This window comes from Corticium candelabrum, chromosome 5 (genome assembly GCF_963422355.1).
Source record: "Corticium candelabrum chromosome 5, ooCorCand1.1, whole genome shotgun sequence".
Lineage (NCBI taxonomy): Eukaryota > Metazoa > Porifera > Homoscleromorpha > Homosclerophorida > Plakinidae > Corticium > Corticium candelabrum.
In genome coordinates this window covers 3,409,793-3,437,586 of record NC_085089.1, presented here as the reverse complement: position 1 = coordinate 3,437,586, position 27,794 = coordinate 3,409,793, and the positions used below count along the sequence as shown (strand labels likewise).

Sequence of the window (27,794 nt, the reverse complement as noted above, 5' to 3'; positions counted from 1 at the left end):
CTACCCCTGGATCAAAAATCTGAACTGCCTACTCCACGATCACAGTAAGCATGACCAATCATTGTTCGTCTGCAAGCAGTGCCTGCATGAATATTTGTAAGAGCTTCTTCAGCAACACATCCAAGAGAGTCAAGGTATCAGACATCGAGCTATCCAAGTAGAGACAGAACAACAACATCACCTTCCAGAATTGGTACAATCAGCAACAAGTCCATTACGATGATCTTTTCGCAACTTTGAGGAGCTCATTGACAAAATCGAGGACCCACATGCCATCCAACAATAGCAACACCCAGAAGACATCCCATCTTGAAGTCTGTGGTCTCCTCTACATTGTTGTCTGGTACGTTGGCAAAGCCAACAGCCTGTTGTTTACAAAACTTTAATGTAGTGCAGTCCTTCCTATAACGTTTATCCGAGAACAGACCAATATTAAAACTATCCTTTCCCATCTAGAACGTACACAAATGACTCAACAAGACTGAAAAGATTACCACAACACGAATGATTGCTGGATCTGCATCGAACCCCTTGAGGAGGCCTCTGTCTGCAATCACTGCCACATTACAGGCAGACACTGAGAAGTAGCACACAATGGCGTCTCATTCCTGGCATAACCGTATAATCCATTTGTGGCTGCTGAGAGTGGTCGTGATCATGGCTCTGTTGAGATTGGTTGCACACCATATGTGGCATAGCTGCACAATGCGGTTGTGGTTGTTATGTGTGGCCTCAATCATGGCGATGTTGATGGCTGTGGCACCTGATGTATGTTCTCATGTCCACCACATGTAGCCCACTTCATAGTCCAGTCAATATTGGCTCTCCATTTGTGGCATAGCTTTACGATGTTGTCGTAGTTTCTAGTCTATGGCTCCGTCAATATTGGTGGCTCCCGGCTCACAAAACAAGCACATCTGTGTTCATGACCATGCCATGCAGCTCAAACCATAGCCCCATCAAGGTTAATGACCACTCACTCAAGACACAGTCACAGGATGTTTGGGAACCCTCACTGTGGCCACAGCTGTGGCTTAAGGCTGGTTTACAGTAACTTACGGAAGCCAAGCCTCAACCTAGCGTATTGCCACGTAACGTCAGCGTCCTACTGTAAACTTGTTAACACCTTTTGCCGAGACACTACGTTCTGACCAGCGTCAAGACATTGGACTAGACCTAAGTTCTACTCGAGCGTCAACGCAAAATAAACCAGAAATAGTGCGGTTTCAACTACCAATCGGCTCTAGTGCTCTCACTCACGTAATCCATTGTCTAACATGGACGACAAAGATCTCTACAAGTAAAGCAGGAAATCTTGGTAACAAGGCCCACAGCAACAGCAGCGGTACTTGCTTCATGTGCACTAAGAACGGTCTTTGACGCCAGACACTATTCGCAGCTGAGAAGACATTGCTGGGTTGTGCTCAGACATGTTATTGTAAATCAATAAGTTTCAGCGTCTGACTACATTTACGTTATACGCTGGGCTGGCGCTCGGCTTGCGTAAGCTAATGTAAACCAGCCCTCAGTCTAACTTGGTTGCACGCCATTCGCGACACACCAGCATAATGTGTTTTGAGGGATAGCATCAATCAACGCACGTGATTGGAACTCCTGGAGAGTCCTATTAGCTAATTCGTAGCAAATTCACTATAAATTTGGAAAAGTGGCCCAGAACCAGCATTTTCTATACTACTGCCATGGTAGCTAGTCTAAACATGTCTGAAGCAAGGGGTGCATTTCTTTTACCTAATCCAGCTAATCCAGATTAGATGGATTAGCTAATCCGTCTAATCCGCGTATTGGCTGGATGAGCTGGATTAGCTAATCCATCTAATCTGGATTAGCTGGATTAGGTAAAAGAATGCACCCAAGGTTTGCTTCCAGTGCTCAAAATAGACCTTACAAACTAAACTGATTTGGTTGAGCACAACTGTAATAGTAATAGCACACATCTTCTACTTAGTCTCGCTTAGCCAGACCCTTTTCCCGTGTCATACCTCCGCGAAAATAGGGTCTAGCACGATTGCTTTGAAGTCATCGTGTTGCCACTTGTACAATAAACGGACAACTAAAGACCGGATAAGTATGGCACTACTCAGTACTTAGTGGTTACTTATCTCTTATCTACACTGGCTGGGATTTCCTTCTCTTCATCTCCATGCGAATTGTGTTGACATGTGAGCAAAGCAGTCATGTCTCTGCAAATGTGTAACTTCTATGTGTACTTACACAGCACCCAGGGCATCGACGACAGCCTAGATGTAACTTAATTACTAGTGTATCAGTCGTCCTGTCTGCCCGAGCTGTTGTCTGTGTTCTTATGCTCATGTTTTGTCGTCTCGTGTTAGCTAGAGGTCAACCCAGAGACATGCAGAGCACGCTCACTGCATAGTCGATGGCCATGGAAACAATGAACGTTCAGTGTGAAGACGTTCAATTCTTGCTCACATTCTTCGATTCGAAGACGTCCCGAGTGCTGTGTAAGTACACATAGAAGTCACATTCGCAGAGACATGACAGCGTCGCTCACATGACAACACAATTCGCAAGAAGTACTGAGTAGCGCCATGCTAATCCGGTCTTTAGTTGTCCGTTTATCGTACAAGCGGCAACATGATGACTTCAAAGCAACCGCGCCAGACCCAATTTTCAAGGAAGTATGACGCGGGAAAGGGTCTGGCTACGCGAGACTATCTTCTACTTGTGCTGAAAAGTGGCATGATAATGCACTACCAGAAATACCTCTTCATACTGTTCCATGATGTGTCATATATTGGCATCAATCGTAGCACACCTTCCAAAATGTCTCTAATAACATCTGGTGGAGCTCTCATTGACCTAATCTCGGATAGAGACTCTGACTTGATGTTACCAACTGCTTGACGAGCTGCACTAACAACTGGTTCAATTTCTGACAGCTCAATGTCAATGGCCTTGTTCCGCTGTTCTAGTTTAAGGGATTCTTCAGAAAGCTTCTGTTTGAGCATTTCCATCTCATTTCTTTGCTCGCTGGCACTCTGAGCAAACACAAAATGTTGCAATACAATTGGCAAATAAACATCCCATTAATAACCTGCATGCTCGCCGTGATTTCTTTCAATGCCAAGTCTGCTTCTTCTTGTTTCTCTGCCAATAGCTGACTTTGGTGTGCTGCTTTTTGCTTCAACTTGTCTACCATTTCCTTTGCCTCATTCAATTTAGTAACCCCAGCCTATGGTTAAAAATCAATTATTCAATAAAAGTAATTAAACACACCCACCAACCTGCAAGTGATTCTGGTGTTGTCGAACTCCTAAATGTCTGCTAGTGTAAACCTGTCTGTAGGTTTCTAAGAATGACATGTAGTGCCTAGGAGTAGCTCCAGCCAATAGACATGAATCATGAACTTGTAGAAAGAAATTTGACACCTTCGACAGATTGGACAAATCAAGCTTCTTTTGTGCAGTACCCAACAGCATACTAGGAATGTTGATCATACTCTCACGACTCCAAGCTTCCATTGAAAGGAATGAACACTGGCTGTAAAAGGCAGGGTTTGACTCACAATATTTAGTAAAGTTGGGTGCTGAAGAGTCCATGATAAGAACAATATGGAGATTAGCTCTTACACGTAATGCAAAGAACAACATAAGTGAGCCTCGAAAATTGTCCTGAGATGCTATATCTTTCAAAGAGCTGAGCAAAGGTTCAAGTTCTTCCGAAGTATACAAACCAGGAACTTCTCCTGAGCTGAGAAGGCTGTTAACAAGCTCCAAAAACGAAAGATCCACAAACTGGTGGTCTTCAAGTAAAAGAACTACTTGCTCTCCCTCCACTCCTGCCCTTTGCATCACCTAGTAAAATCATCCTCATTTCAGAGACAGTTCCAAAACACAACAGAGTAACATACTATTTTTAAGTCATTCTTAAATTGCTTGATTCCATAACCTCTTGATAGCCTTGGCGAAAACAGTTCTATTTGGTGCATGTGGGCTACCAGAGTGATTGCAGTTCGTCTTCCAACTCCGCTGCAACCAGCCATCAAAAGTGAACCACCAGGACGGGTCAAGACACGATCAACACAAGCAATGTACTCCAGTACTTCTTTAAAAATAAGAATATTCATTTCTCGGTTTTCACGAGCTGTAAAACAGCACAATTAAAACAAGAACAGGTACAATGTAAATGATAACAAAAGACCAGCACCTACCATACATAACTAGGCTCTTTGAAACAACTGCTTTAAAGTCTTCAGAGTTTAATCGCCCTAGATGCTTTCCATATGTAGACTGTGGAGCAGACTGTCCACTTCCAGTGGCTCCCCAAGTCACATAGAAAGTATTCGAAATATCCAGGCCATGAAGTGACCAATCATAGCTCAGCACTGATGTCATGATACCATCAAACTTTTCAGCATCTCTGTCAACAAGCAAATCACGATAAAGTCGGCGAGCTTCATATGCCCACATTTCAAGAAGACTGTCAGGGCCACTGTCTCCAGCACAAGAGCTCAAATCATATCTCAATAAACTGAGTGTCCACTCAGTTAAACTTCGAGGACTGAAGAGGTAATGAGAGTGATCGTCAATTGACAATTTAGTCCTCAGCTAACCCACAACATAAGATTGAATTACTTTACATAAAAGGGCATGCCCTATAAGTAAAGGTTAGCAGAAGTGTGATCAAGACATCTTGTAACTAAAAACGTATGCCTTAATAAGCGACGTAACCTTGGTCACACAGACCTTAGCACATTGTAAGTGAAAGTTCCAACAACAATTCAAGGATCTGTAGAAACACTCTACAGTAAACTGCAATGTGTGATAGAAAAATGTGTCTTAGAAGGTTTACTCTGTGAATGGCTGCATGTATACTACTATATGTAACATGAATGAGCTATGATAACAAGAAATTCCCTCTTTTAATTGAAAGGGCATGCCCTTAATTATACCTCGAGGTATAAGGGCAATCTGCTAAACTTTGTGCTATAACAGCATGTCCTTCTATGTAAGGTCATACAATATGTACAACAAAACAGCAGGCTCACATCAGGAGACATACCTGATTGTACACATTAACCATTGACACTGCTAGCGTGTGAACTTTGGCTGAATGACCCCATACAACATGAGAACGAAGGCAATGATGTAAGACAGGTTTCAGATAGGCACCATAGATTGTTTGTAATTGATCACTGTCAGGATAGCTACATACCATTCACAACATGACATTATAATGCACTACAGATGTAAAACAAGCCCAACAGCACCTCACTGAGCAAATACGAACAATTGATGTAAATCGTGTCGTCAACAAGTGACGTCCCATAGCAGATCCACCATTCATTGATGCTACTATCTGTACACCTTCTAATCCAACAAACTCCAAATTGTCATCATAGAAGCCATGATATGTCAGAACCTGCCATGAAAATGCAAATCCTGCATACAGAAGAGTATGCACATGTTCATAACTGACCAACCTGCTGCAAGAAAGCAATCAGTTGACTTGTTCCCCATTTGTCAGGTCTTGGAAGGTTGACATCTTTCAGGTACAGAATCAGTCTCTCGCAATCCTTTGGTCGATAGACACGGCCAGTGTTTGTACTGATGACCATACACAGCTGACTAAGTTTTTGCAATAGCTGAACTGATGATGTCTGTGCTGTACAATGAATCACAGCCACTTGAGCTGAACGCAGCTCACCAAAACAGTGACGAAGAAGCAAGCTAAAAACATCCATAAAACCCACATTTTCACAGAAAGAACATTTCCTACATCAGCAATTGGCTATACTTTTTGCCACAGCCTTCTGGGCCAACTACTATAAAGGGTTGCTTATTGTCAGGTCTGAGCCAAGCTTGAAAGCGATCAAGATCCCTTTGTACATCTGGTGTAAGAATGACAGGCAAAGTGCTGCCACACAAGTCAGAGATGGTCAAGTCATCTGGTACCTAAAGAAAATACACGGATTGTGTTTGTTGGCTACTGTATAATGTGTCAAACACCTGACTTTTGACTGATATGAGCAAAGCTGGCCAGTCTGCTCGTTGTAATAAGTATCATGAGGATGACGCTGATCTGGAGCAATTTCATGTGTCCAATGAAATATCTACATAGATGCAGATGGTCAAGTAGCCTCCAATTCAGACCACAAAAACCACAACAATTTCACCTCTTTTGCCAATCGAGGGTAACTGCTAGACTTGAGATTCCCACCCAAGCCTCTCATTAAAGCACAAGCAAACTCAGCTCGTGACTTGACTCCCTTAAGATGTGACAGGCCATTCAGTGCCATGCCTATCAATGTTGTATCAACCACTGAGCTATTCTGCTTCAGCACCCAGTCTAGTCCCTTGTAGAAAAAGTCCTCCAACCATCCTTCAAGCCTTTGACGGTCTTCCTCAGGTTGATTCTTCACCCATGTTGATACAAGTGCCTTCACATCTGTGTCTTCATTACTGCATGAATGCAACAAACTAAGCAATTCACGCATATTAATTGCCATGCATTGTTGCTAGGTACCTTAGAAAAATCATTCCCATTCGAGAGATGGTGGCTGGTGAAGCACAGCTCAGATCATGAGTTTCAAATAAAAAGTTCACATTAGGTCCAAACTGGATTCGCTCACCAGATGGCATAGTCAACAACCTTTGATACAGGTTATTCAACTCAATTAATTAAATTTACATCAAACACACTAAAACCACGTGCAACTTGGCCCACCTGTTATCATCCAAAACAGAATTCAGAGACTCAATCCACTCTGGGTCAATATCTCCATCACAGATTATCCATGAATGAACATCCACAGGTTCTTTCACAACTTGCCGAGCACTGAATGTCAATATACCATCTGACCATTCACGAGTATCCATGTCAATGTGACCCAGCAACTACAGAAACAATTAAGAAGAGTAGTAGTAACAATAATAATAACAACACAACATACAATCGAATAGATTTGCACTATGTACATACAGTTACTCCTACGTGTGCAATGAAACACTATTATATAGTCTAAGTACTGACTCGGGTGTCTTTGAGCACATTTGTGCTAGTAAAGACAGTTAGTGAGCTACGCAGCCACTGGCCACAGTTTGATAAATGTCTCCTTGGTATCGGTGAACTTTTTGTTTGTTTGGCCATCCTCTCAGACATATCACTGCGGCTCTAAGAAGACCAAATATACTAATAATGATAACTATAGCCTAGTGGTCAGAGTTATGATTCTCTGACCATGATGGCCTGGGTTCAATCCTGGGTGGCGACAACTACTGAAATAAGTCTGTTGGTTCTTTCTCATTGTTTAGTTGGCTATGTTTGTGAAAGTAGACTTGTTTCTGTCAATGGGGAGTTTCTGTGATCTGGCATGGGATCCTTGGCAATGAGGGCGTTTTCCTGGTGGTCATTGATATCTACTGAGCATGCTTTTCAGAGCTGGCCAAATCCTTGTAGTGCATGCAATCAATAGTCAATATGCCAGTTACTAGTGGTATATGGATTACACAAAACATGTATCTCTCTGGGACTTACCTGCCAGGTTGGTGGGCACCCAGTTGAGAGGAAACCCCAACTGGCCCGCTGAGAGGGTGATGACGACATAATAATATTAAAGACTTGTATAGTCTGATAACATCACTATGACACGGGAAAGCCATCCCTACTGCTAGGAAGATCAATGCCAACTGTCCTGACATCTGCTTCAGAAACAAGAGACAAACACTTGTCTCCTTCTTCATATAAGCTATCTTGCTGATGGCAAAATCACCAGGAACATGCTGAAAAGTTGACAAAGTACAATGACATGCTGGCAGAGGTAAGTTGCATGTGGCAGTGTCAGACTCTGGCTGTTCTAGTGGTGTTGGGAGTGTTGGGCATAGCGCACGCACGTATTGCACAATGGCTGGACATCATTCCAAGCCATCACAACCTGAAGCATTTAGAGAAGACAGTGCTTCTCGGATCCTGCATAAAGTCGCATGTCTTCTGTCTAGACAGCCAGGATAGTCTAAGCACCTTTGAGGCAGAGTCTTTCAGTGCTTACAAAAGACCTTCTAAACCAGACTGATCTGGTTGAGCACAACATAAGCAACAAAAATTAAATGTACTATAGTACCTGTGTCCTTGGTATTGCCTTCGGATTTACAGTATACAGCTTTACTGCTTGGCCAATCTTGCTCAAAGCTGAGTAAAGAAGTCTCCATAGAGTGCTTTTTCCTGAGCCCGATGGTCCAACAACAACTACACCCGTCCGTTGCTGCAACTGTTCATATAACTCAAGAGCTTTCCTTATCTGTAGAAAATGCTAAATTACTAGCTGCAATGCTACAACACTAAATACAAGCCTACCTGTGCATTAATGACTGAGAGGTTGCTTTCTGTGCACGACTCTTTGAGAGCGGACTCTAGTCTCTCATATACAACATCTCTAAAGGTGACATCAGGAAACACGTCCTTCACTAGAGCATCAAACAGCTGTGCATCATGGAATGTCAGCTTAGACAATGTGTTCAATCTGAGTGCTTGTACAATGAGACATGACTCAGATCTTTCATCCTTGGTCAAGAAAGGCTGCAACAATGCTCCTCCACCTTTCAGTACAGTCTTGAGAGCGCGCAACCCCCAATCATAGTGCTGCTGTGGAGACAACAGCTCCCTAAACCATCAGATGCACAATTAACAGAAAATAATTTAATGACAATTCTAAAATTCTGACTCTGCTATAGTGAAAATAGAGACAAGCTTCCGACCAAGTTGTTTGGCATCTCGAAAGCCCTCAGAGAAAAGTATTACTTCAGCAATGAGTTCGTTGTCTGGCTTAGTCATAGCTACAGGACGAAACAACTGCTTCAAGTTGTCAGGCAACTTTTGACGTCCACCATAACCCTTCCCAGCAGGGTTCATTGTGATGAAAATTCCAGAATGTGGGTTCACATCAACCTGTACACATTCCATAACAAGATGTACTCCTAAATGATCGTAGAAAAGATGCCTTTTTACAAATCACCTGTCTGTCTAACAGCTCTGTGTGTGATGCTTTGCTCCTCAGGGCTGCTTGAATAGTCTGGATTTGCATTGATACAGCAGACAAAACAGACTCTTCTAGGCGATTAAATTCATCAAAACATCCCCATGCTCCACACTTCACCAACCCAATAAAAATTCGTCCCATTGATTTTACATCTATTCCCTAGCGTAAAACACTACATGTACTACTTATTTTGAATACAAATATGGAATGTGCTTCACATACCTCATCACAGTTGAAAACCAAGACTTGCCGACCAAACAACCCTCCAAGAGCTTTGACAGATTCTGTCTTACCAGTTCCTGCAGGCCCATAAGGATTTCCCCCCAATCCCAATTTCATAGCCTGCGTCAAGGTCAGATAGCATTTATCTGTTAGCGGTGTGTGGACCAACTTCGGTGCATTGCCTTGGTACTCAAATGTGTATTGAAATCCAGCATCACACATTTGAATGTTACTCTGTTCTGCTATGACAAAATCACCTATTGTTACGTTCAAGAGTCAACAAAAGAATAAACTTACAAGTACCTTTAGATTTATCAGAGTAAAATCTTAATTGCTTCTGCCATAGCCAATCTCCAACATTTCTCAGTTCACCTTTAAGCAGTTGATGCACAATGTCCACATTATGAACAGTGTCCAAGATAAGAGATTTTAGTTTTAATTCCAACACCAGCACGTCTGAGCTGTCTTGGCCACTTCGAAAATCAGCACTTGTATATCCCTGCAACTGACCTTCCAGTTCAATTTGAAACTCAGTTAAACTACCATGTTGAATAGCAGCCTCACAACCCTCTGTAAACTGAATTTGCTCTGCCAAGCAAAGAATCTGCACCAATTAAACACAAGCATAAACACGAAAACAAGTAATCTAAACTGGTTTTTGTACTTGTGATGGAAACTTTCTGGGATCCACTGACTGACCTCCTCTACCAGCATTTAGACACTCAAATAAAAGATGTTTCAGTGTGTCCTTCATTTCATCAGCAAGATTACTCAACCACACTTCAACATCAGCCATCACTTGAACGGGCTGTTTGAGTGTAACAGCTTCTCCAGCCTATGCATAAAAAATGCAGCTAGAGACATCACCTATGCAGTGACTGGTGTGTGTGTGTGTGTGTGTGTGTGTGTGTGTGTGTGTGTGTGTGTGTGTGTGTGTGTGTGTGTGTGTGTGTGTTACATGTGTGTGTGTGTGTGTGTGTGTGTGTGTGTGTGTGTGTGTGTGTGTGTGTGTGTGTGTGTGTGTGTGTGTGTGTGTTACGTGTGTGTTACGTGTGTGTGTGTGTGTGTGTGTGTGTGTGTGTGTGTGTTACGTGTGTGTGTGTGTGTGTGTGTGTGTGTGTGTGTGTGTGTGTGTGTGTGTGTGTGTGTTACATGAGTGCATGAGGCTAATTGTGCACATGTACACGTGTACACATAACTGTACTTTTGAGTGCATGCACATGTTAGAAAGTGTGCACCCATTTAGTGCTAGTTTGACAGCTTACTAAGCTCTTCATAGCAACAATCTGAGTGCAGCCTTCGTTAAATATGACAGAATGAATTCCTGCAAACAGTTTCTTCAAATGTGACTGGATGACAGTTGGGTTTGTTGCTTGACCAAGAATCTCAAGCAAATCATCATCACCAATAAAATAGAAACGAGGAAAAGCGGACCGTTTTTCTTCTAAAAACTCATTAAGAGACTTCTGGCAGCGTTGCAACTGATCTAACAACTGATTAAGCAAACTCCTTAGTCCTGATCTGCCAATCAAGGACAATAGCCGATTGTCTTTTGAAACATCAATCATTACAGATCGAAAATCATCATCAACACGTCGAAAACGTCCTTGTTCTCGAGGCAGTGCACCATGACCAAATATTGGCTCTAAATAAACCCATTTACGTTGGATTTGATTCAGATTGTGCAAGCAATCATCAAGATCAGCCAGTTTGGTCTCCCAAAGAGAAGCCTTATCCGCAAATCCTTTATAGTAAGGAGAGTCTTTCAGTGACTGCAGTAAACATTGATTGTCACCAACCTAAACACAGTACAAAAGTATAATCAGCAGCTACACTTCCACTTATAACATTTTCATACTTGATTAAACAGATCTCGCCAGTCTTTAACGAGCATCAGTTCCTTGCCATTTGTGTCTAAGTATGATGTCAATGAAAAAACAGCACTAGCCCCCCAAAGGTCTAACTCTCTCAAGGCATCTCGAATTGAAACTTCTCCTTGAGCTCGACTGTTCAGTTCCTGCACACAAACTCTCTGCACATGACTAATCCATGCAATCAGGCTACTGCTTATTACCTTCAGTTCACTGCCTTTGGCAGTAATCATTTCAGCAACTGACAGAATGTCACCAAACGTTAGCTTATCTAAAGTAGTTCCTCTTGGTAGCCCAACAAGACGGAACAACTCCAGCCAATGCTCGGGAGACAACACATCACCCCTGACATACTTTAACAGTGGAACAAGTGCCTAATAAAGAAACAAGTATTTTTGGGTCACATTACATACTACAATGTACTGTCTACAACGTACTTGTAACTTCTCTACATCTCGCGTAAGACGAACTGTCATAGAAGTTGGTTCCCCGCTAGATCGAAGTTTCTCAAACCAACCCGACAAAAATTCATCAAAAGTATATGCCTTGCTCCTATACAGAAACTAGTGTCCACAAATCAGTTAAATGACTAAAATGAATACAACACCTAAAAGAAATCCAGTCTTCTTTTGCCATTTCAGTTAAACCAAGCTTGAAGTCTTCAAACAGTTTCCACATTTCCTGATGCTTCATGAGATCATCATGAACTTCTCTAACAGCAGTAAAATCAGGTTCAGTTAATCCAAAGTGTTGACACTCTGTTCTATGAACAATATGAACAAACAACCCTAGTCATAAACTAGAGCCACTATTGTAAACTGATATATCACTTTATGCTCTCCATTGTTGCACTCAGCTCATCAAACTCTGCTTGTCTCTCCTTTAGAGAAGAAACTGACTGCACTAAAGCATTGTCATCTATGTCCAAGTCAACATCTTGAGGCTTCAGCTGGTGCCAGCGAGCTGTAAACTTTTCAACATCTTGCAAAAATGCAGAAAGCTTGGATTCCACTCCAGATTTCATTGTCTCCATCTGAAAAGACATTATAGCTAGCAACAACTGTTAAGCAACTCGATTAAAATACTAGTACTGTACATACTTGCTCATTGACCATTAGTGTGTGAGATTCCAGCATCAACTCAAATTTATCCCAGCGAGCATGAAGCTGAGAAAGCAGTTCTGAGCCTCCACCAGCAACAGAGCGAAGCAACTTATTCTTTCCTTCTGCCTTATCAAACAGTGGTTGAATTTGTGGTTTCTGTGCCATGAGTTCCGAGTGGGTTCGATTAGCCTTCCCAATTTCATCAACAGTCTGCGGTCGTGATGATAAGTCATCAATAGCAGAGGACAAAAATTTCTCAATTGCTTGCAGATTGGTATTAATAGAACGTCGAAGAAATAAGAGAAGAGTTTCAAACAAACGTTGAATGTGATCATCAATAGCAGACTTTACAGGCATTGTTGAGACGGTAATACAGTCAACTTTAACCACACTATATCAGTCAAACAAATGTTCATTACAAAGTATACTACCTTACTACAAGCAAACAGAATAACAACTGAGACATCACTACCAAATCCCTTACAGCACCATTGTGAAAACGTTAATACACATGCACACATGCCATAGTATGTCCACTAATACAGTGATGACTCTGTCTATGGTGCCATATGGGCAATGATAATCTAGCTTTTGATATACATTTAAACCACCTGTTGAACATTTAATAAATATGGTAATACAGGTTTATTTCTGATGTTCTTTGTAACATTTCCTCTTTTCCTTTGCAGCAAATTCTATGGCCTTCAAACGCTGCAATAATGTGTGGCAGCTAGCAATGTCTCCACATTGCTTGATTCGTAGCAAGCTTTTCAAAAGTGTTAGGATCAATCATGCATCGGTGTAGATGATCTTCTGTGAACCCTTAACCCAGTTTTGGGCCACCATGATGCCTTTTACCTTTCTTCAGCTGATCATATAACCGTTGTCTTGGTATTATTGACTCTGACATTCTAACCACATGACCAACCCTTCTAAGCTATTGTTTAGGAAAGAAGAATTCAATACTGTAGACCTCAAAAAACAAGAAAGAGAAAGAATCTCTGTGTCAAGAACCATGACTTTCTATTCGACAGAACATAGATGCCAGAGATATCTCACATGAAAGTTGCTTAGTTTTTGGATATCACGCCAAAGTGGAGACCGTGCTTCACAACTGTACTGGAAATTGGTAAAACTACCGCCTTGTAACATCAATCTTATCCTGTTTGCTATGTCACCTTTTCAAAATTTGTTTGATAGTTTGCTGAAATAAGAACTGGCTGTTGACAGTCTACAAGAGATTTTAGAAGAGATTGTGGTGTCACTAAATTGCCTAGGATGAAAGAGAACCTTATTCTTTAATAACTATCAAACCAATTGTGTTGCAGAATGAGTGATTAATTCATGATCATTAAATATTTCAAAGCTGTGTACTCAGACTGCACGATTGTCAGAAACAGCAACTCCCAAACAACCATTTTGAAGACCAATGGTTTGCTTGCAATCAACAAGTTGAAAATACCACCGCTACTTCTAAAATGAATTTGAATACCCCTGACTGTAGTTCTTTAAAAGCATCATTCAGCACGTAAGAAAACAAATGCTAAATAAAGTTGATGAACAACATATCGCTGCTTGACGCCATTGTTGACTAAAAAGTCGAAAGATGTGATGCCATTGCTTACAACTTGAGCCTACATTTCATTATGAAATGCCACCACAAGCCTGACAATCTTAGTAGGACGTCTGAGTTTAGACAGAATTTTAACCAGAGCAACCAACTGATTCAAATGCCTTAACAAAGTAAATAAAACTGAAAAATACTTCTATATCGTTACTCTCTACATTTCCCTCGTATCTGATGTGCTGAAAAATTCACGTCATGAGTACCACAATGTGGTTGCTTCATTCTGTCAGCTGTCACAGGTTCTATCATGGCGATTATATTGTCTGTATTCAGAGCCAGTTGTGTCACATCTACAGCAAAACCACACAGCATGTTCCAACAACTGGAATGTAAGCGGCAATGTTGGAACTACTCCAACTATTTATCAACAGTCCCCACCTTCATTTCAAAAAATGAAAACAATCCTGAGTAGTATGCTAATTCTATATACTGTGATCTTAATATTGCTATTACCACTTAACTAATACATACACTATACAACAGTAGAATTGCATTGATTGAAAATGATGTCCCTGCATATTCTTGGTAGTTGAAGACATCCATGTGCAAGAAACAAGAAAGAATAGACTAAGCACCATCATCGTGCCACTACGAAAAATTAGATGTCTTCAATTTACCTGTAATTTCATAATGTCCCATCTAGCACTGTCCACTACTTTTTCTACTAGTTTGGCAAGAAGTTGACATGCTAAACTCTCAACTCTTGTCTTCAACTCTTAGACATTACGCTGTCTATTAATGGTAGGGTCACTGTAAACTTCAATTCAAATACACAAGACATGTGGAACTACCAACTTGATAAAACAACAAATTTAGAAAATTTCATATGAGCAGCAAAAGCAAGTCCAAAGAAGGCGTTGTCCCTAAATCTTATTCGTTGCAACCATCCACTTCATAGATAATTGGCAACATTAATTACGCCAAAAACCTTTTGCTTGTGAAAAGGTTGCAGCAAACTAAACAAAACAAGCAACAAACCTTTAAAAACAATTTTGAAAAGTTTTCAACAACAGCATCGTGCATGCATTAGTGTCAGTATAATTTATCCAAGAAATAACCCATGATCTTCATATGTTAAAATTTATGTCTACTAAATTCATGATAACAAAATACCTTGGAAGTTTCTCTGCTTCTCTGCCTTTCGATTTAAGTGCTCGAAAATTACTCTCCCAATCCTGAACAGAATCTAAGTGTTCTTCCACTAATGATTCCAGATCGACTTGACCAAGCACAACCCAATCATGAAACTGTTCAGTCACTTTATCAAGTTGTTGAAACAACATCTCTGCCTTTGAATAAACAGTAGTAAATGCAATTGCATTGTGATCAACCATAGAAGCAAAAACTGATCCAGCAGAAGAATCTTTTTGGCCAGCGACAGGTCGATCCGAGACACCATTAAAGTGAAAAGGAATGCACATAAACTTCTTCATTTCGCGGTAATATTTAGCTTTAATCTCTTCTAATGGTGGACGAAATTGTAACTTCTGCTGCCTATAATATCAATTAAATACACTGCATACTAATAGTCTATAGATAACTATCAATTGTATTCACAACATACTGGAAGACCAAGTCAATTTTGATTTCAGGCAGATTTTCATTCAAAGCTTCCAATCCCATTTGATACTGATGTTCAAGTGCTTTGTACAGTTGTCTGTCCCAGTGAACCCTCCACGCCTTCATTCCCTTAGGATCAAAGCCCTGTAAAAAGGTGAAACATGCTACTAAGAACAAATGTGTGGCATTCATTGTTAAACGAAAACCTGCTGAAGTAGTGAGGCAATTATTTGCTTCATTTCTAGTAACATGTCTTTCCATCGGCTCCTTTGACAGAGTAAATCAATGCCCATCAAACGTACAACCTAATCATAATCATCAATGATTTACAACACCAAAAGCTCAGTGCCAAAGCAAACAGAATTCTCATGTTATAGTAGCAAAATACCAGCTACTCAGACACCAGACAAATTGCTTTGTATTTTGACTGCATCCTCATTGCTACAAATACTGTAGACGTGCAACATTTCAAGCTACCCCTTGCATCATTACATTCTTTCATTGCAAAACTGCATCCTTGTGTACTTAAATAATAGGTTGCCATTTGACAGTCAGCAAAACACTCGGTCTTCCCATATTTGTAACTACAGGTACCAAAAGTGACCAATTCCAAAATTCTCATACACTCCAAAGAGTAGCTTGCTATGAACTACATATTGATAAAAATGTATAGACATAAGTCAAATAAATGTAGTGTAATGCAATATTTATTTATCACAACACCCAATACCCACTACTAGGTTACACAGAAGAAATCTATAAGCATACTACATTTGTGTGACTGCACTACGGGTGTATTTGATAACGACTTTCCAAAAAAGAAACATTAGAAAGGCGATTTACAGTGTTCGATTAGAGTACTTTCTCCTTTTCGAAAGCTTGAAAGGCCTACCATCTTTCCACCATCTCTAACCTGGAAAGAACAGAGAGAGTTGGAAAACAGCACCACATAATTTCAGAGTCCTTAGAGAAAACTGCAAAATTGCAAATGGATGCAAAGTCAATGCACAAACTGCAGTCCAAGAGAGCCAATAAAGCTTCTAGCAGGTGGCCAAGTACACGCAGGAGGATGAGTACCAAACAAGAGCATCAGGAGGGCTACATTTGGGTTAATTCTACAATGCTTTCACTCATTCACATTAAGTGTATGTAAATGTATCTATATTATCAAAGTCATCGAGCAGTATCAACTGTCAGCGAAACAACAGCTGCTTGCATCATTATTATGTGCATGCGCAATGCATGTCACATTTCCTGTTTTGAACAACTTGCTGTTCTATTTGTATTACCTTTCCGTTTTTCTTTCTCTCTTTCTTTCATGGAAAGCCCCAATCAAATATGCCAATAATTTTGAAACGTATACTGTAAATCAACAAATTTTGTACGCATCTACTTTCATAACTTTGTAAGGGATCTCAGATTTACCAAAGTTAAATGCTTATTAAAGTTTGCTCTGGATTTTTAGCAACACTTCGCATAGAGTACTAATAATCATCACGTGATATATGAGGCAGGACTCATGGCTAGGCAATAGCAGATATTTACACGTGGTGCTTTGGTTTTGACATGTCCGCACCTGGACACCTGTGAGATACTGCTAGGACAACACATGCCTAGGCCTATTTTATGACGCAAGGGGAGGGTCTGACTACACAAAACTACTTAGCAGATACTTACGCGTGGTGCTGTGGTTTTGATTTTCAGTTGATTTCGTGTTGATGTTCTGCACAGAAAAGTGGTTACGTCCATTAACGCTTACGAAAGTTGACTGCTTACGAAATGGCAAATTTGAACACTTCCGAAAGTTTTCCACTTACGAAAATTTGTTGATTTACAGTAACTTAGACTCATTTCTAGTCAGGGTAACAGCTTTCTCTCAGACCTGTCTTCTAGACACTAGCTGTATGTGTGTGCACTCTGTGTCTTTTAAATAAATTTCTGTGTATAAAATGCATAAACAGCTAACTGTTAAATCACAACACAAAAGCTGGATGGCACCTGTGCAGCTGCAAATTAAGGGCTAAAGCTCAGTAGAGTCTGTGTAAAACTTGTCAGACAACTGATGTCAAGGAAACTCTACCATTTTCCTGTACAGCAGAAAGCTCAAGTGTTATGGAATGCTATCATCGTAACAGCTCCGTAGTGTCTAATACTGTCAACAAATGTGGCATTCATTTGATTAAAGGAAGATGGATTTGTCATTGGGACACAAAGTATGATGAACTGAAAATACAAAACAATGCCAGAAGAACAGAAGCAAGGAAAATGCATGAGGCAAAGAGCTGATGACCAACAACATGAATTCTTACAAAGAAGGCCCAACTTTAGCCTGCACATATCCAATGCTGCATTATTTGCAGTGACGGTGGAAAGTATATAAGTTAAGGGCTAAACTAAAAAGTAAAAAATCAGTACTACAATCTGCACATCAACTATAATCAAATAAATATTCGCTTCTATTATACTTATAGTGCCTATTTTTGTAAATGAAAAGTCTAAATGCCTAGCATGCCTATCAACAGTTAAAACAATGGTTGTAAGAACATCTATGCCATCGGAAAGTTCCTTATGAATATGAATTGTAAGTTATTCAGTCTCTTCTGTGTCATGCTAATCCATAAGAAAGTCTTCCAGTGACATAAAGAAAAACTCTTCTCTCAGCTGTATAGCTGATGATATCAGAAGGGTAAGGTACAGCCACAGCAGTTTGTGTACTTCTGACAGCGATTCTTTGTATATTGTACTGTAGTTAAGTGCCTCACAAATAGTACATATAGGTAGCACAAGAAACAAGTCTCTTTTCATTCATTCTCATATGTATCTCTGTTGCTCTTAACAAAAGTGATTCAAATTTAACATCAGTTTCATCACTTCTTCTTGTCCAAACCTTTCATTCACCTCCTGAATTAGTAAGTTACATGCTTAAGGGTCGAATTGCTGAAACCAAACTTCAAAGTTTGCTAACATTACTACAGACATTGCTTCTTTTCCAATCACTCTCCACCCTCAGCTCCGCTGCCTCTGAGTTGATGAGGCTACGCAAGCACCTAGAGACCTCAACATTGTCAAATCAAAGCAACTGATAGATGGCTGATGGCTGATACTGGAAGAGACGCTTTAGCATCAGAATAAGGTGAAAGACAGAAGAGTTGCAGACACTACCTGAGACTTACCAAGATAACCTTCTTAGCTTTCAACAGCAGATCATCTGGTTGCATGAAAGAAATGCTTCCACACTTTTCAACATAGATCAAATTCTGCTCCATTATGATAGTGTTGCTGATACAACTTATAACATTCATAGCAAAAGACAATCAACATAGCATTGTTTGAGATAAAGTGGCGTACATTAACAATTTTATTACTGCTATCACAGTTCGATAAAATTGCTTAATTGAATCAATAACAGGCAATGTTATCAACTAGATGTGTCACGTATTTGAGCAAGGCCCCACTCTATACTTTACTGATACTTACAAACTACTGGAAATGAAGTTACACTCGTGTGAGTACAGAAAACAAATTAATTCAACTCTGTAACTACAGCGGACACTACAGATCTCCACATAGCACGATCTTGGGCAATGTGAATCCATTCTTTGTTGAGCTTACATTTCTTCAAATCTCTCATCACAACATCGACCCAACTCAGCTTCTGGCCGCCTACAGAACGTTTACCTCCCTTCAAACTTGTAAACTAGCAGTTGCCTTGGAATACGATAAGGTTCTATCCTGGCTACGTGGCCTAATCCCCTTAGCCTTCTCTTCCTGATCATTGTTTCCACAGTCTCAATACTTGCCTTAGCCCAAACATCAGTATTCCTCTGCTTCTCTCTTACTGATATGTCCAAGATGATATGTAAGCAACGAATGCCGAAACTCTGCAGTCTCTTGATGTGCTGACACAATGTGCCCTGGCCTCATTGCCATAAAGAAGAGTTGGAATGATAGCTGCCTTAAAGATTCTTAGTTTAATAGATTGTTTGATTGATTTCTGATCCCAGAGGATTTTTCAAAAACATCTGAAGCTGTTGGATGCTTTACAAATTCTTGTACTAATCTATGCCTAATTGACAAGATGATGTGACAAACTTCCTAAGCATTGAAACTCCTCCACAACACCTACAAGCTTATCTGTGTTTTGTAAAGTGGCCCTTCTTGCAAGTTGTTGTTGGTTATTGGTAATGCCTAGAATTTTTGTCTTTTGGGCACTGATGGAAAGGCCCATTTGGTTGCAGCTCAGATCTACATCTAGTAACATCTCTTCCAACTCATCCATAGAGTTGCTGAGCAGACACATGTCATCTGCATACTCAAGATCTCAAATCAAGGTTTAATCTCTCATCTGCTTTCTGCTCCTCACTAGCTCAGGTTTATGTTAAACAAGATGGTAATTCCATTCCCTGGGTGCTTCTGCAGAGACATATTAATAACTGCATCACAAATAGGTTAAACAACATGGGTGCCAACACATCACCCTGTCTAACACCATTTCCAATCCAGGAGACTTTGCCTAATGCTCTCACAGCTCCGCTGGTGTCTTTATGGAAAGTCTTCAAGATATTCAATATCTTGAGTGGTAAGCCATAATGCAACTCTAGAGCAGACCATAATGCTTCACAATTTTAACTGAGTCGTACGCTTTCTTCAGGTCTACACAATACAAGAATAGTTGGTGAAATTTATGTGCATGTTCCATCAACATGTGTAGTGAAAACAACTGGTCTGCAAAGCCTTGCCCTTTCTGAAAACCACACTGATTCTCCCTCAACAACCTGTTGACATTTTCCTTCATTCTGTTCAGAAGAACCCTGCAAAAGACCTTCCCTGGAAGACTGAGTATGGCAATGTCCCTGAAGTTGTCACAATCATCACAACTACCCTTCTCATGCACAGGAGCAATTCATTCTGTTCTCCAATTAGCAGGTACTTCTTCACTGAGCCAAACTTGCTGTGATAACCGAGTAAGCCATTGAACCATAGACTCGTAACCAGTCTCGGGAACAACGAAAGCACAGCAAGACTGGTGGAGTGTCTAATTTAACCATGCTATCTCCACCAAGCTTCAAGAGCTCATCAGTAATCTCATCTGCTCCCTTCTGCACTCTCCTCCTCTGTAGGAGGGCTAAATATCACAGCATCCTCGCTGTCACAGCCACCTTCAATACCATCATCAACCTCTATGCAGACGTTTACATTGCCTGAAATAATCTCAGACACTAGCTTATCCTGGGTCTCAACAAACCTAGCTTGACCATCTGCTGCTTTCAAAGTTGAATATGTCTTTGATTTTTGATTCAATCTTAGATGCTGGAGATCTGTCAATAGTGATCCACCTCTACCACTCTTTAGTGCCATCTCATATTTTGCTTCAGTCTCTATCACCTGTTCCTCTCACCAAATATTCTTAGCCTTCTCCACTGCTCAACATGTTTGCTTCTTCAACCTGTTGTATTCTTCATAAGTTTGCTGGTTGTCAATGTTCTTCTTCTAACTCAGCCACACTTGTTGCTTCTTAAGTGACAACTGCCTCTCTTCATCTGCCGTCCAATCTGCTTCTGATTTAGAAACAACTACAGGTAGAGCTGTACACACACACACACACACACACACACACACACACACACACACACACACACACCTTTTAAGGATTTAGCAATATTGCCACAAGTTACCTTGTCACAAATGACATTATGGCACTTCCTTAGTCGCCTGTTCTCAGTCATCAGTTTATCTGCCACTGCCTGCAAGTGAGACACATATCGCTCTAGCTCCTGCGGATCATCCCATGTAATCGAAACAGAGTTTCCATTAGTCTTGGCTCCTTCTTTAGGATTTCGAATGACTGCTTCAAATGCTTTTGCTGACTCTAACATCATTGGTTGCTGACTTAGTATCATCTGTTGGTCAATTGTATTGTAAAAATGAGCCACCTACAAACAGTTAATTTCTTCAAACAATTCAACTTAGAAATATTCTGTTGCTATTACCTGCTTTAGAATGATACCATGCTTCTGATATTTGCTAGCAGTGTTAGCAGTGTGCTGGATTTTGGCTGGTATTGTAAATCCAAGAGCAGCAAGCTGACGAACTTCCCGTAGCAGTGTAACTAATCTTTCACTGTAAAAAACTCCAAGTTTACCATCCTTGTGACTCAGCTCCATTAGCTGACCTGTTGTCTGCAAGCTACAGAACAAACACAGTTGCATCACTCAAAACAGAGTTTATGCAAGCTCCTAACCCGAGAGGTTCTCGTTTGCTGTCTATTGCGGCTAGTGTTGCATGGCACCAATTGTCAAATTGATCTCTTTCATAAGCGTCCAACTCATCATGTAACTCAAGAGTGTCATGTCGAAATGACTTGAAGCCTGGTAGGTCCACCAGCAGCTCTTCAGCTGTTCTCAAAGTATCGCTCACCTGCAACCCAGGAACTTTCACCATACAACATGTGAAATAGCAAAGCAGTCTAAAGCTGACTTTGTCAAGCACATGCATAACTTATGTAAATAAAATATTCGTATTAAAGTCAACTAACCTTAGCTTCAAGTTGACGAGCCCAAACAATTTTGTTGACAACTTCTGGAAGGTTCTTGCTTGTTAATGGACTTTGAGAGTCACCAGACCTGCTTCGATTTGTTGAACTTCCAGTTCGAGAAACAAAATCATCCTGAATTGATTTAATGTGCGCAGATAGCTGTCCAAGCAATGTTTCCCTAAATACCTGAGAATTACACAAACATCTCTAATGATTGCCTGCATATCTACCTCTCTGATGACAGCTCAGTTCTAATTTTAGATCGCTTGATCAATTCCTTGTAACGTTGAAATTCTCGTAACAACTGCAAACAACAGCTTGCATTACAGGCATGTTGAAAGAAAATAATAATTAACTATACTTGATGTGATGAAGCTCGTATGTCTCTAAACTTCTGTCTTAGCATGCCAGCTATTCGACTTTCAGCAGGTGCCATGCTTTTCTCATACCGTTTCACGGCAGACATCCACAAAGGCTGAGTGTAAGGATTATATTGAAGAGCATTTAGTCCAGAAAAAGGAGTGAAGGCAAGAGCTGTCTGAAATTCTTGCTGTTCATGAACACTTAGAAGACGAAGCAGATGCTCGTGAACCGTTCGAATTGTGGCAATTTCTTCCAACCTCTTTCCAACCTGAATTACATTTTCAGCAACATGTTTCTCACCTTTCCAAGGATGTGCTGAAAACCTTTTCCACCATTGAGTGCTAAGTTGCTCAGTAGCAGCACTCCACTTCTCACATATACTTTGCCCTACTTGCAAGCCATCTTTCACCTGCTGATATTGCCCATTCCATAAGTCAAGCTCTCCCAGTTTTTTCTGCAAATAGAATACAAAAGCACTACCAATCACGTCCAAAAAGTGCCTCATTCGATGCTCTTCATATGGTGGGTTATGTTCTAATTGCTTCCACACATCATCAAGTGTGTCTTGAGTCATCTCAACAAGATCTACAACATCACTTAAAGACAATGAAGTAATATCAGCAAATCCTCTAGAAATTGGCTGCAATAATTCCTGAAAATGACCAGCTCGCTCTCGAGCATCAAGTTTCGAGCCTGACATTGCTGCTTCACTCCAAAACTGAATTTCATCCAGAGGAGTAAGAATCCCACCAAAAGAAGTCTCATCAGAGTTTCTGAATTCTTGATGCCTCATCACACTACCAAGTCCTGCCTGTAGTTCACTTAGTAGACTTTGTAGTTTAGGATCAAAATCCTGACTATATTTGTCATTCTGCAAAAGAAGAGGAGCAAATACTTTCTGCACAGAATGGTAAAGTGCAGTCACAGGGGAGTTCAACATCGATGAAACGAACACGTTTTGGTGAAGATTGTCAGGAGTAATGACAGAAGGCGTCAACTTGAAGAAAACGAGGACCTTGTCTCTGGTATCACCAGTCTCCACAGCTGAAGTAAGGCGGACTTGTGCATCACTTCTACCCAGTCGATCACAACGAGCGGCTAATACAGCTTCATTGCCATCGTCCAAAAATGAGTTGAGGTGTGTAGATGCCAAAACAGACGAAAATACAGAACTGTTGACATCAAGCCCAAAATAATTTGCTGTCGTTGTTAGTATAAACGACTTCCTTGAGTCGTCAACCATTTAAGCGACAGTGATCAACCAGTTTTCTATACCTAGGAACAACGAAAGGAGCTCCCTAGCAACGGTGAAAACAAAAAACCGTAAGCGGGGTAAACACGAGAAGACACCACCACTATGTCCAAAGTATGGAAGACAAACGAATTTTCGTGATATTTGCTCCACTCGCACCGCGCGACTGCCAGCTTATACAAATCAATGAGTGGTAGGAAGGCACGTGATCCTATTACAATCATGGAGCAACTTCAAATTCTGAAGAAGTTCTCTACTGACCAGTTCGAGAAGGTACGTATATGTTCATCTATTTCAGGGCTATTGTAAGCCCCTACCTTGCGATGTTCTGCAGCTCTTTCACGAATCATGCGACTTCATTTGTGGTCGGCAAGGCCCGAGGTATAAAGACTATGGAAAAATACTCAAAATTGACAAATGGCAGGCGTTTGAGACAGCATTCATTAAACTAGTGAAAGACGCGGCCTTGGACGACAAGAACAAATCGAGGGTAACGTAATACATGCACGCATGGTGTATTCTACGTATTTTGATTGCACTGCTGAATGTACATGTTACCGAACGAATGTTAACACTCTAGATGTCAGAGAGCTTTCCTGACAACCATCTGCAAGTATTTCAGGATAGTCTGGCAGCAAGAAGACAAGAAATTATTGACGCAATGAAAATATCAGCGACGACTGTTGGACACGCACAGCTCAAAGACTTTGATTGGAATTTAAGAGTTCGTCCGTTTGTTTTCTCAGTAAACTTTAACTAAATACTCTCTATATTGGTCTAGTTGATCTTATCAAGTGACAAGATAGCTGTTGTGTCAGAGCCAGTAGTAACAGTTGACTTTAAGGTAGAAGACTGCGGTGGAGAATCAAAGCAGGTGTCGTTAGAGATGAACAGGGATGAACTAAAGAAAATTTTGTCTTCACTAGAAGCAGCGAACAAGGTAGCTTTTTCTAAAACTGTTCACGTAAATCGACAACAAATTTGCTCCCTGTTTTACAGGTTGTTCAACAGCTAAAGGCTTAAATTTCTTAGCCTATAATAAGAAATTACTATCATTCATACTTCTTTGCATTATGTAGTGTAGTGTTCAATGTTAATATGCTGTGATATATAATCAGTACGTTACGTAGCACTAAAGCACTGGCATCTTGTAAGCTACATTACACATTGCATCCAATGAATGTTTCTTGATTGCTGTGAGGCTACCAGTTGCTGAGGAAGTCAAATGTTGATGTTTGCTGCAGCACAAAACATTGTTTTAATTAATTAATTAAACAAGTAATAAGTTTTCACACGAAACAAGATGCTTACCTTTGTGTTTGTCCCAGTGCTGCCAACCTCAGGTGTGGCACGTGCTTTAACAGGCTTAGTGTCAACTTTACTGGCAGTCACCTGCACTGTCTCTGCTGCTGCCTTAGGTAATGGTGGATTAGTGCTCCGAGATGCATCAATTGACTTTGCACTCCTGTTGTTACTTGCAGGTTGTGATGGTACACCTTTGCCCTCTTCTGTAGACCTTCTCTTTCCTTGCTGGGACACCAATGATGATAACAATTCACCGAAGGAGTCATTATCATTAGTCAAATGCTGGGATGTTCTGACACTACTCGGAGGCACTGATGCCCTTCCACTGTCATAACTTCCTTGTGAAGCTGCTCTTGATGTTCGTTCAGTAGATGAGGCAGTCAGTGGAGACTGACAATCAGTACCAATTGATTCATCTGATAGTGGTCTCACTGAAGAACTTCGTGTCTCTGACACCAAAGATTCAGGCTCAGATAATCTAGCCTCCTTTCTGTTCTTTTTAAAGGAATGCTTTCTGGAGGGTTTATGACCTGTCTTGCTTCGCCTGGAGGGTGGTGGAGTAGTGTGGAAGATCCCTGGTAAATGTACTGTATCCAACTTAAACTCCATTTGACTTTTTGTTTCCCAACAAAAGTCTCCAGAAAATTCATCTTTGTATGTTATAGCTTCCTATAGCAATTCAATAATAAACATTAACACTTAATTTAAAGTTTGCCAATTGCTGTGCTACTTAGGTCTCTTCCATTGTCCCGAAGAAACGTCTGGTCCCATAGGAATGAATTTATGGTCATGCTTCCACGCACAGAAAAGTGCACAGTCTTGTGTTGAACATGTTAGAAAATGTATTAGAAGTAAATGGATGTCATATAGTGCCTGATAAACTAACTGATAATTGATGAAATAAATAGTAACCTCCTATTGGTTCTTGTATACTATTCTCATAGAGCCACAATTTTGATCACCCTAGAAGTGACCTCGCCTATGCAAGTCGATCTTTCATGTCACAACAGGTTCCACTCTAAATTCTAGCCTGCCTTCTAGCCTGATCCAGGTAAGAGTTAAAGTTAGGGCCAAGTATTATGGTTAGATAGCCAGTTATATCACGTATAGATGGCCAGTCGTTTCACCCTCAGATGGTAGCCATAGAGCGTGTTCACATCGACCTCTCGACTAACTATGATTAGGCCAACATTAGCACAAGCATGTTCACACTGCTCACTACGATTAGTAAGTCACATGGGCACGTGTGTGTAATTAGCCCCGACAGTCTTCATCAGACATATTGGGCAAGAATTCATATGAATTGTCTTGACGAATCCATTGCTGTAGGTTTTGAAGAGAGAAACAGTTGTTTGCTTTCTCTGGTAGATTCTTCAGGGATGGCAGGGAGTTGTCACAAGCACGGAGAACACATCTGCAAGCGCTTCCATATACATTTTGCTGCATTTGTACGTTTAAACATACAATACCACATCAGAAACATCGGCGGCATGCTCTTCTTGTATACTACCTCATGTGACAAAGTCATGTGCAACCACTAACACCAACAGCGTTAGAATGGCCCAGTGTGAACACGCTCATAGACTGTGGAACACAACTGTGAATACTATAGCAAACTCTGATTTGCAACAATTGGTCTTTAACTAACAGCCTGATTGTTTGCACAAAGCAAAACTATCTTAGCCTCGGCCTCCTAGACCTAGTCATGCATAGCCAGACCCTCTAGACTGTGTAACCTTAATTAAGAATTGGTCTTCGAAATGCCTACTGTCAATACTTGCCTTCTAACAACATATTTAGTTACAACCTTATACAAGTTACATCTGTCCTGCGCGTAATTTAAGGTAATTAATGTATATAAGATAATTAACCTCTACCTGTCAATCTATTGGAAAACAAGATCCGCTCCACGCCATGCACATTAACGTTGTGACATAGTGCATGTACGGATTCAAAACTGAAACTATGAACGATAAAAGAGAACGCTACCGTATTTAATAGCTAAATTGTACCCAATTTACCTCTCGATCTCCTTCTTTGTAATGAACAGTTTCTTGTCCCCTCTGCAGTTTCAATCTGGGGAAAATCTTATCCAGTGTTAGCTCTCTGACGTCTCCGCAATCTAATGTACTCGTATTTTCGTACTGAGAACTAATAGTAGAGCTAAGAAAGTGATTGTCCATGGCAAGATCCTTTTCTTCCTGGTTCATTTGGTTCCAGTGTTCACCTTCTCTGCAAATGACTTCCTTAGCTTCCTCCACCATTCTGCTCGTCAGTGGACTTATTGAAGCAAAGTAGTCTGACAGTTTTGGCTGAGTTAGAGCCATGGTTTGAATCACAACTAACGCACCGTAGACAAATTCTTTGTTTACGTCCCGTATGTTTGCGTAGTGTGCAGCCCCATTATACTGTACGATACCGCAGGTATGTACATGTGCACGTGCGTGTGGTCGCCTGTTTTTGTCTGCACCCGTGTCTCTGTTCTTTGTCAGTAGTGCAGTCAGAAATACAGCATGTACAGTGTTGTCCTTAATTTTAAACTGTCTTCTGAGAATCTTTTCAAATGACTTTGACATTAGATGTGTACGGACGTAAACATCATTACAAAGTTGTATGTCTGGTCTGAAAGTTCAAGGCTACCTATTGCCTATTATTGTCCATTCAACTACCTCCAAAGAAATCAACAGCTGTTTGTTGATGCATACAAAGCACTAATATCCTCATGTTATTCGATTAGACTAGAGATCTAACATCTGACATATTTCTCAAACGCCATTAAATTTTGACAGTAATATATAAGGCTTAATTGATTAATTTACGGGATTTCGAAGCTAGATCTCAAGTTTTTTAGAAGATCAAAGCCAAGCCAAAACTAATAAATTATTATTAAAATTAAACTTGTTAACTTTTTGTCATAACAAACAAGATGAATAACCCTGG

The 27,794-nt window shown here is 40.6% G+C and overlaps 3 protein-coding genes across 3 annotated transcripts in view; 1 reads left to right on the top strand and 2 right to left on the bottom strand.

The window, feature by feature from the left end:
* Positions 1-23,690, bottom strand: part of LOC134179479 (cytoplasmic dynein 2 heavy chain 1-like) — a 34,588-nt gene extending 10,898 nt beyond the window's left edge. The window contains exons 1-36 of the mRNA XM_062646383.1: positions 22,296-23,690; positions 22,165-22,238; positions 21,935-22,112; positions 21,641-21,816; positions 21,390-21,585; positions 21,075-21,332; positions 15,606-15,704; positions 15,404-15,543; positions 14,953-15,333; positions 12,210-12,603; positions 11,940-12,142; positions 11,717-11,872; positions 11,547-11,661; positions 11,313-11,483; positions 11,097-11,255; positions 10,504-11,037; positions 9,903-10,073; positions 9,542-9,842; positions 9,239-9,480; positions 8,993-9,175; positions 8,702-8,925; positions 8,335-8,641; positions 8,102-8,278; positions 6,709-6,878; positions 6,508-6,633; positions 6,158-6,443; positions 5,996-6,094; positions 5,779-5,936; positions 5,465-5,711; positions 5,252-5,403; positions 5,044-5,188; positions 4,193-4,589; positions 3,893-4,125; positions 3,267-3,836; positions 3,077-3,214; positions 2,746-3,020 (exon numbers count right to left, since the gene is read on the bottom strand). Of these exons, the coding sequence (XP_062502367.1) occupies positions 2,746-3,020; positions 3,077-3,214; positions 3,267-3,836; positions 3,893-4,125; positions 4,193-4,589; positions 5,044-5,188; positions 5,252-5,403; positions 5,465-5,711; positions 5,779-5,936; positions 5,996-6,094; positions 6,158-6,443; positions 6,508-6,633; positions 6,709-6,878; positions 8,102-8,278; positions 8,335-8,641; positions 8,702-8,925; positions 8,993-9,175; positions 9,239-9,480; positions 9,542-9,842; positions 9,903-10,073; positions 10,504-11,037; positions 11,097-11,255; positions 11,313-11,483; positions 11,547-11,661; positions 11,717-11,872; positions 11,940-12,142; positions 12,210-12,603; positions 14,953-15,333; positions 15,404-15,543; positions 15,606-15,704; positions 21,075-21,332; positions 21,390-21,585; positions 21,641-21,816; positions 21,935-22,112; positions 22,165-22,238; positions 22,296-23,540 (9,080 nt within the window). The 5' untranslated portion in view covers positions 23,541-23,690. The remainder of the gene's footprint in view (positions 1-2,745; positions 3,021-3,076; positions 3,215-3,266; positions 3,837-3,892; positions 4,126-4,192; positions 4,590-5,043; positions 5,189-5,251; positions 5,404-5,464; positions 5,712-5,778; positions 5,937-5,995; positions 6,095-6,157; positions 6,444-6,507; positions 6,634-6,708; positions 6,879-8,101; positions 8,279-8,334; positions 8,642-8,701; positions 8,926-8,992; positions 9,176-9,238; positions 9,481-9,541; positions 9,843-9,902; positions 10,074-10,503; positions 11,038-11,096; positions 11,256-11,312; positions 11,484-11,546; positions 11,662-11,716; positions 11,873-11,939; positions 12,143-12,209; positions 12,604-14,952; positions 15,334-15,403; positions 15,544-15,605; positions 15,705-21,074; positions 21,333-21,389; positions 21,586-21,640; positions 21,817-21,934; positions 22,113-22,164; positions 22,239-22,295) is intronic.
* Positions 23,691-23,749: 59 nt separating this feature from the next.
* Positions 23,750-24,663, top strand: LOC134179863 (COMM domain-containing protein 8-like). Its single transcript, XM_062646869.1, has 5 exons — positions 23,750-23,822; positions 23,884-24,039; positions 24,130-24,273; positions 24,331-24,489; positions 24,549-24,663. Exons 1-5 carry the CDS (start codon positions 23,772-23,774, stop codon positions 24,570-24,572), a joined length of 534 nt encoding a protein of 177 aa, XP_062502853.1. The 5' UTR covers positions 23,750-23,771; the 3' UTR covers positions 24,573-24,663.
* LOC134179862 (uncharacterized protein C1orf198 homolog) lies at positions 24,650-27,218 on the bottom strand. The gene is made up of 3 exons (XM_062646868.1): positions 26,876-27,218; positions 24,861-25,523; positions 24,650-24,787 (listed from the first exon to the last, which is right to left on the bottom strand). The coding sequence occupies exons 1-3, from the start codon at positions 27,179-27,181 to the stop codon at positions 24,752-24,754; spliced, it is 1,005 nt and encodes a 334-aa protein (XP_062502852.1). The 5' UTR covers positions 27,182-27,218; the 3' UTR covers positions 24,650-24,751.
* Between the last annotated feature and the right edge of the window lie 576 nt (positions 27,219-27,794).

Coding starts and splice junctions, on each gene's coding strand:
- LOC134179863 (XM_062646869.1), top strand. CDS start 23,772: ATGGAGCAACTTCAAATTCTGAAGAAGTTCTCTACTGACCAGTTCGAG. Junction 24,040..24,129: donor ACGACAAGAACAAATCGAGG/GTAACGTAATAC, acceptor TTAACACTCTAG/ATGTCAGAGAGCTTTCCTGA. Junction 24,274..24,330: donor ACTTTGATTGGAATTTAAGA/GTTCGTCCGTTT, acceptor ATATTGGTCTAG/TTGATCTTATCAAGTGACAA.
- LOC134179862 (XM_062646868.1), bottom strand. CDS start 27,181: ATGGCTCTAACTCAGCCAAAACTGTCAGACTACTTTGCTTCAATAAGT. Junction 25,524..26,875: donor ACAAAGAAGGAGATCGAGAG/GTAAATTGGGTA, acceptor GAATTGCTATAG/GAAGCTATAACATACAAAGA. Junction 24,788..24,860: donor GCACTGGGACAAACACAAAG/GTAAGCATCTTG, acceptor TTTGTGCTGCAG/CAAACATCAACATTTGACTT.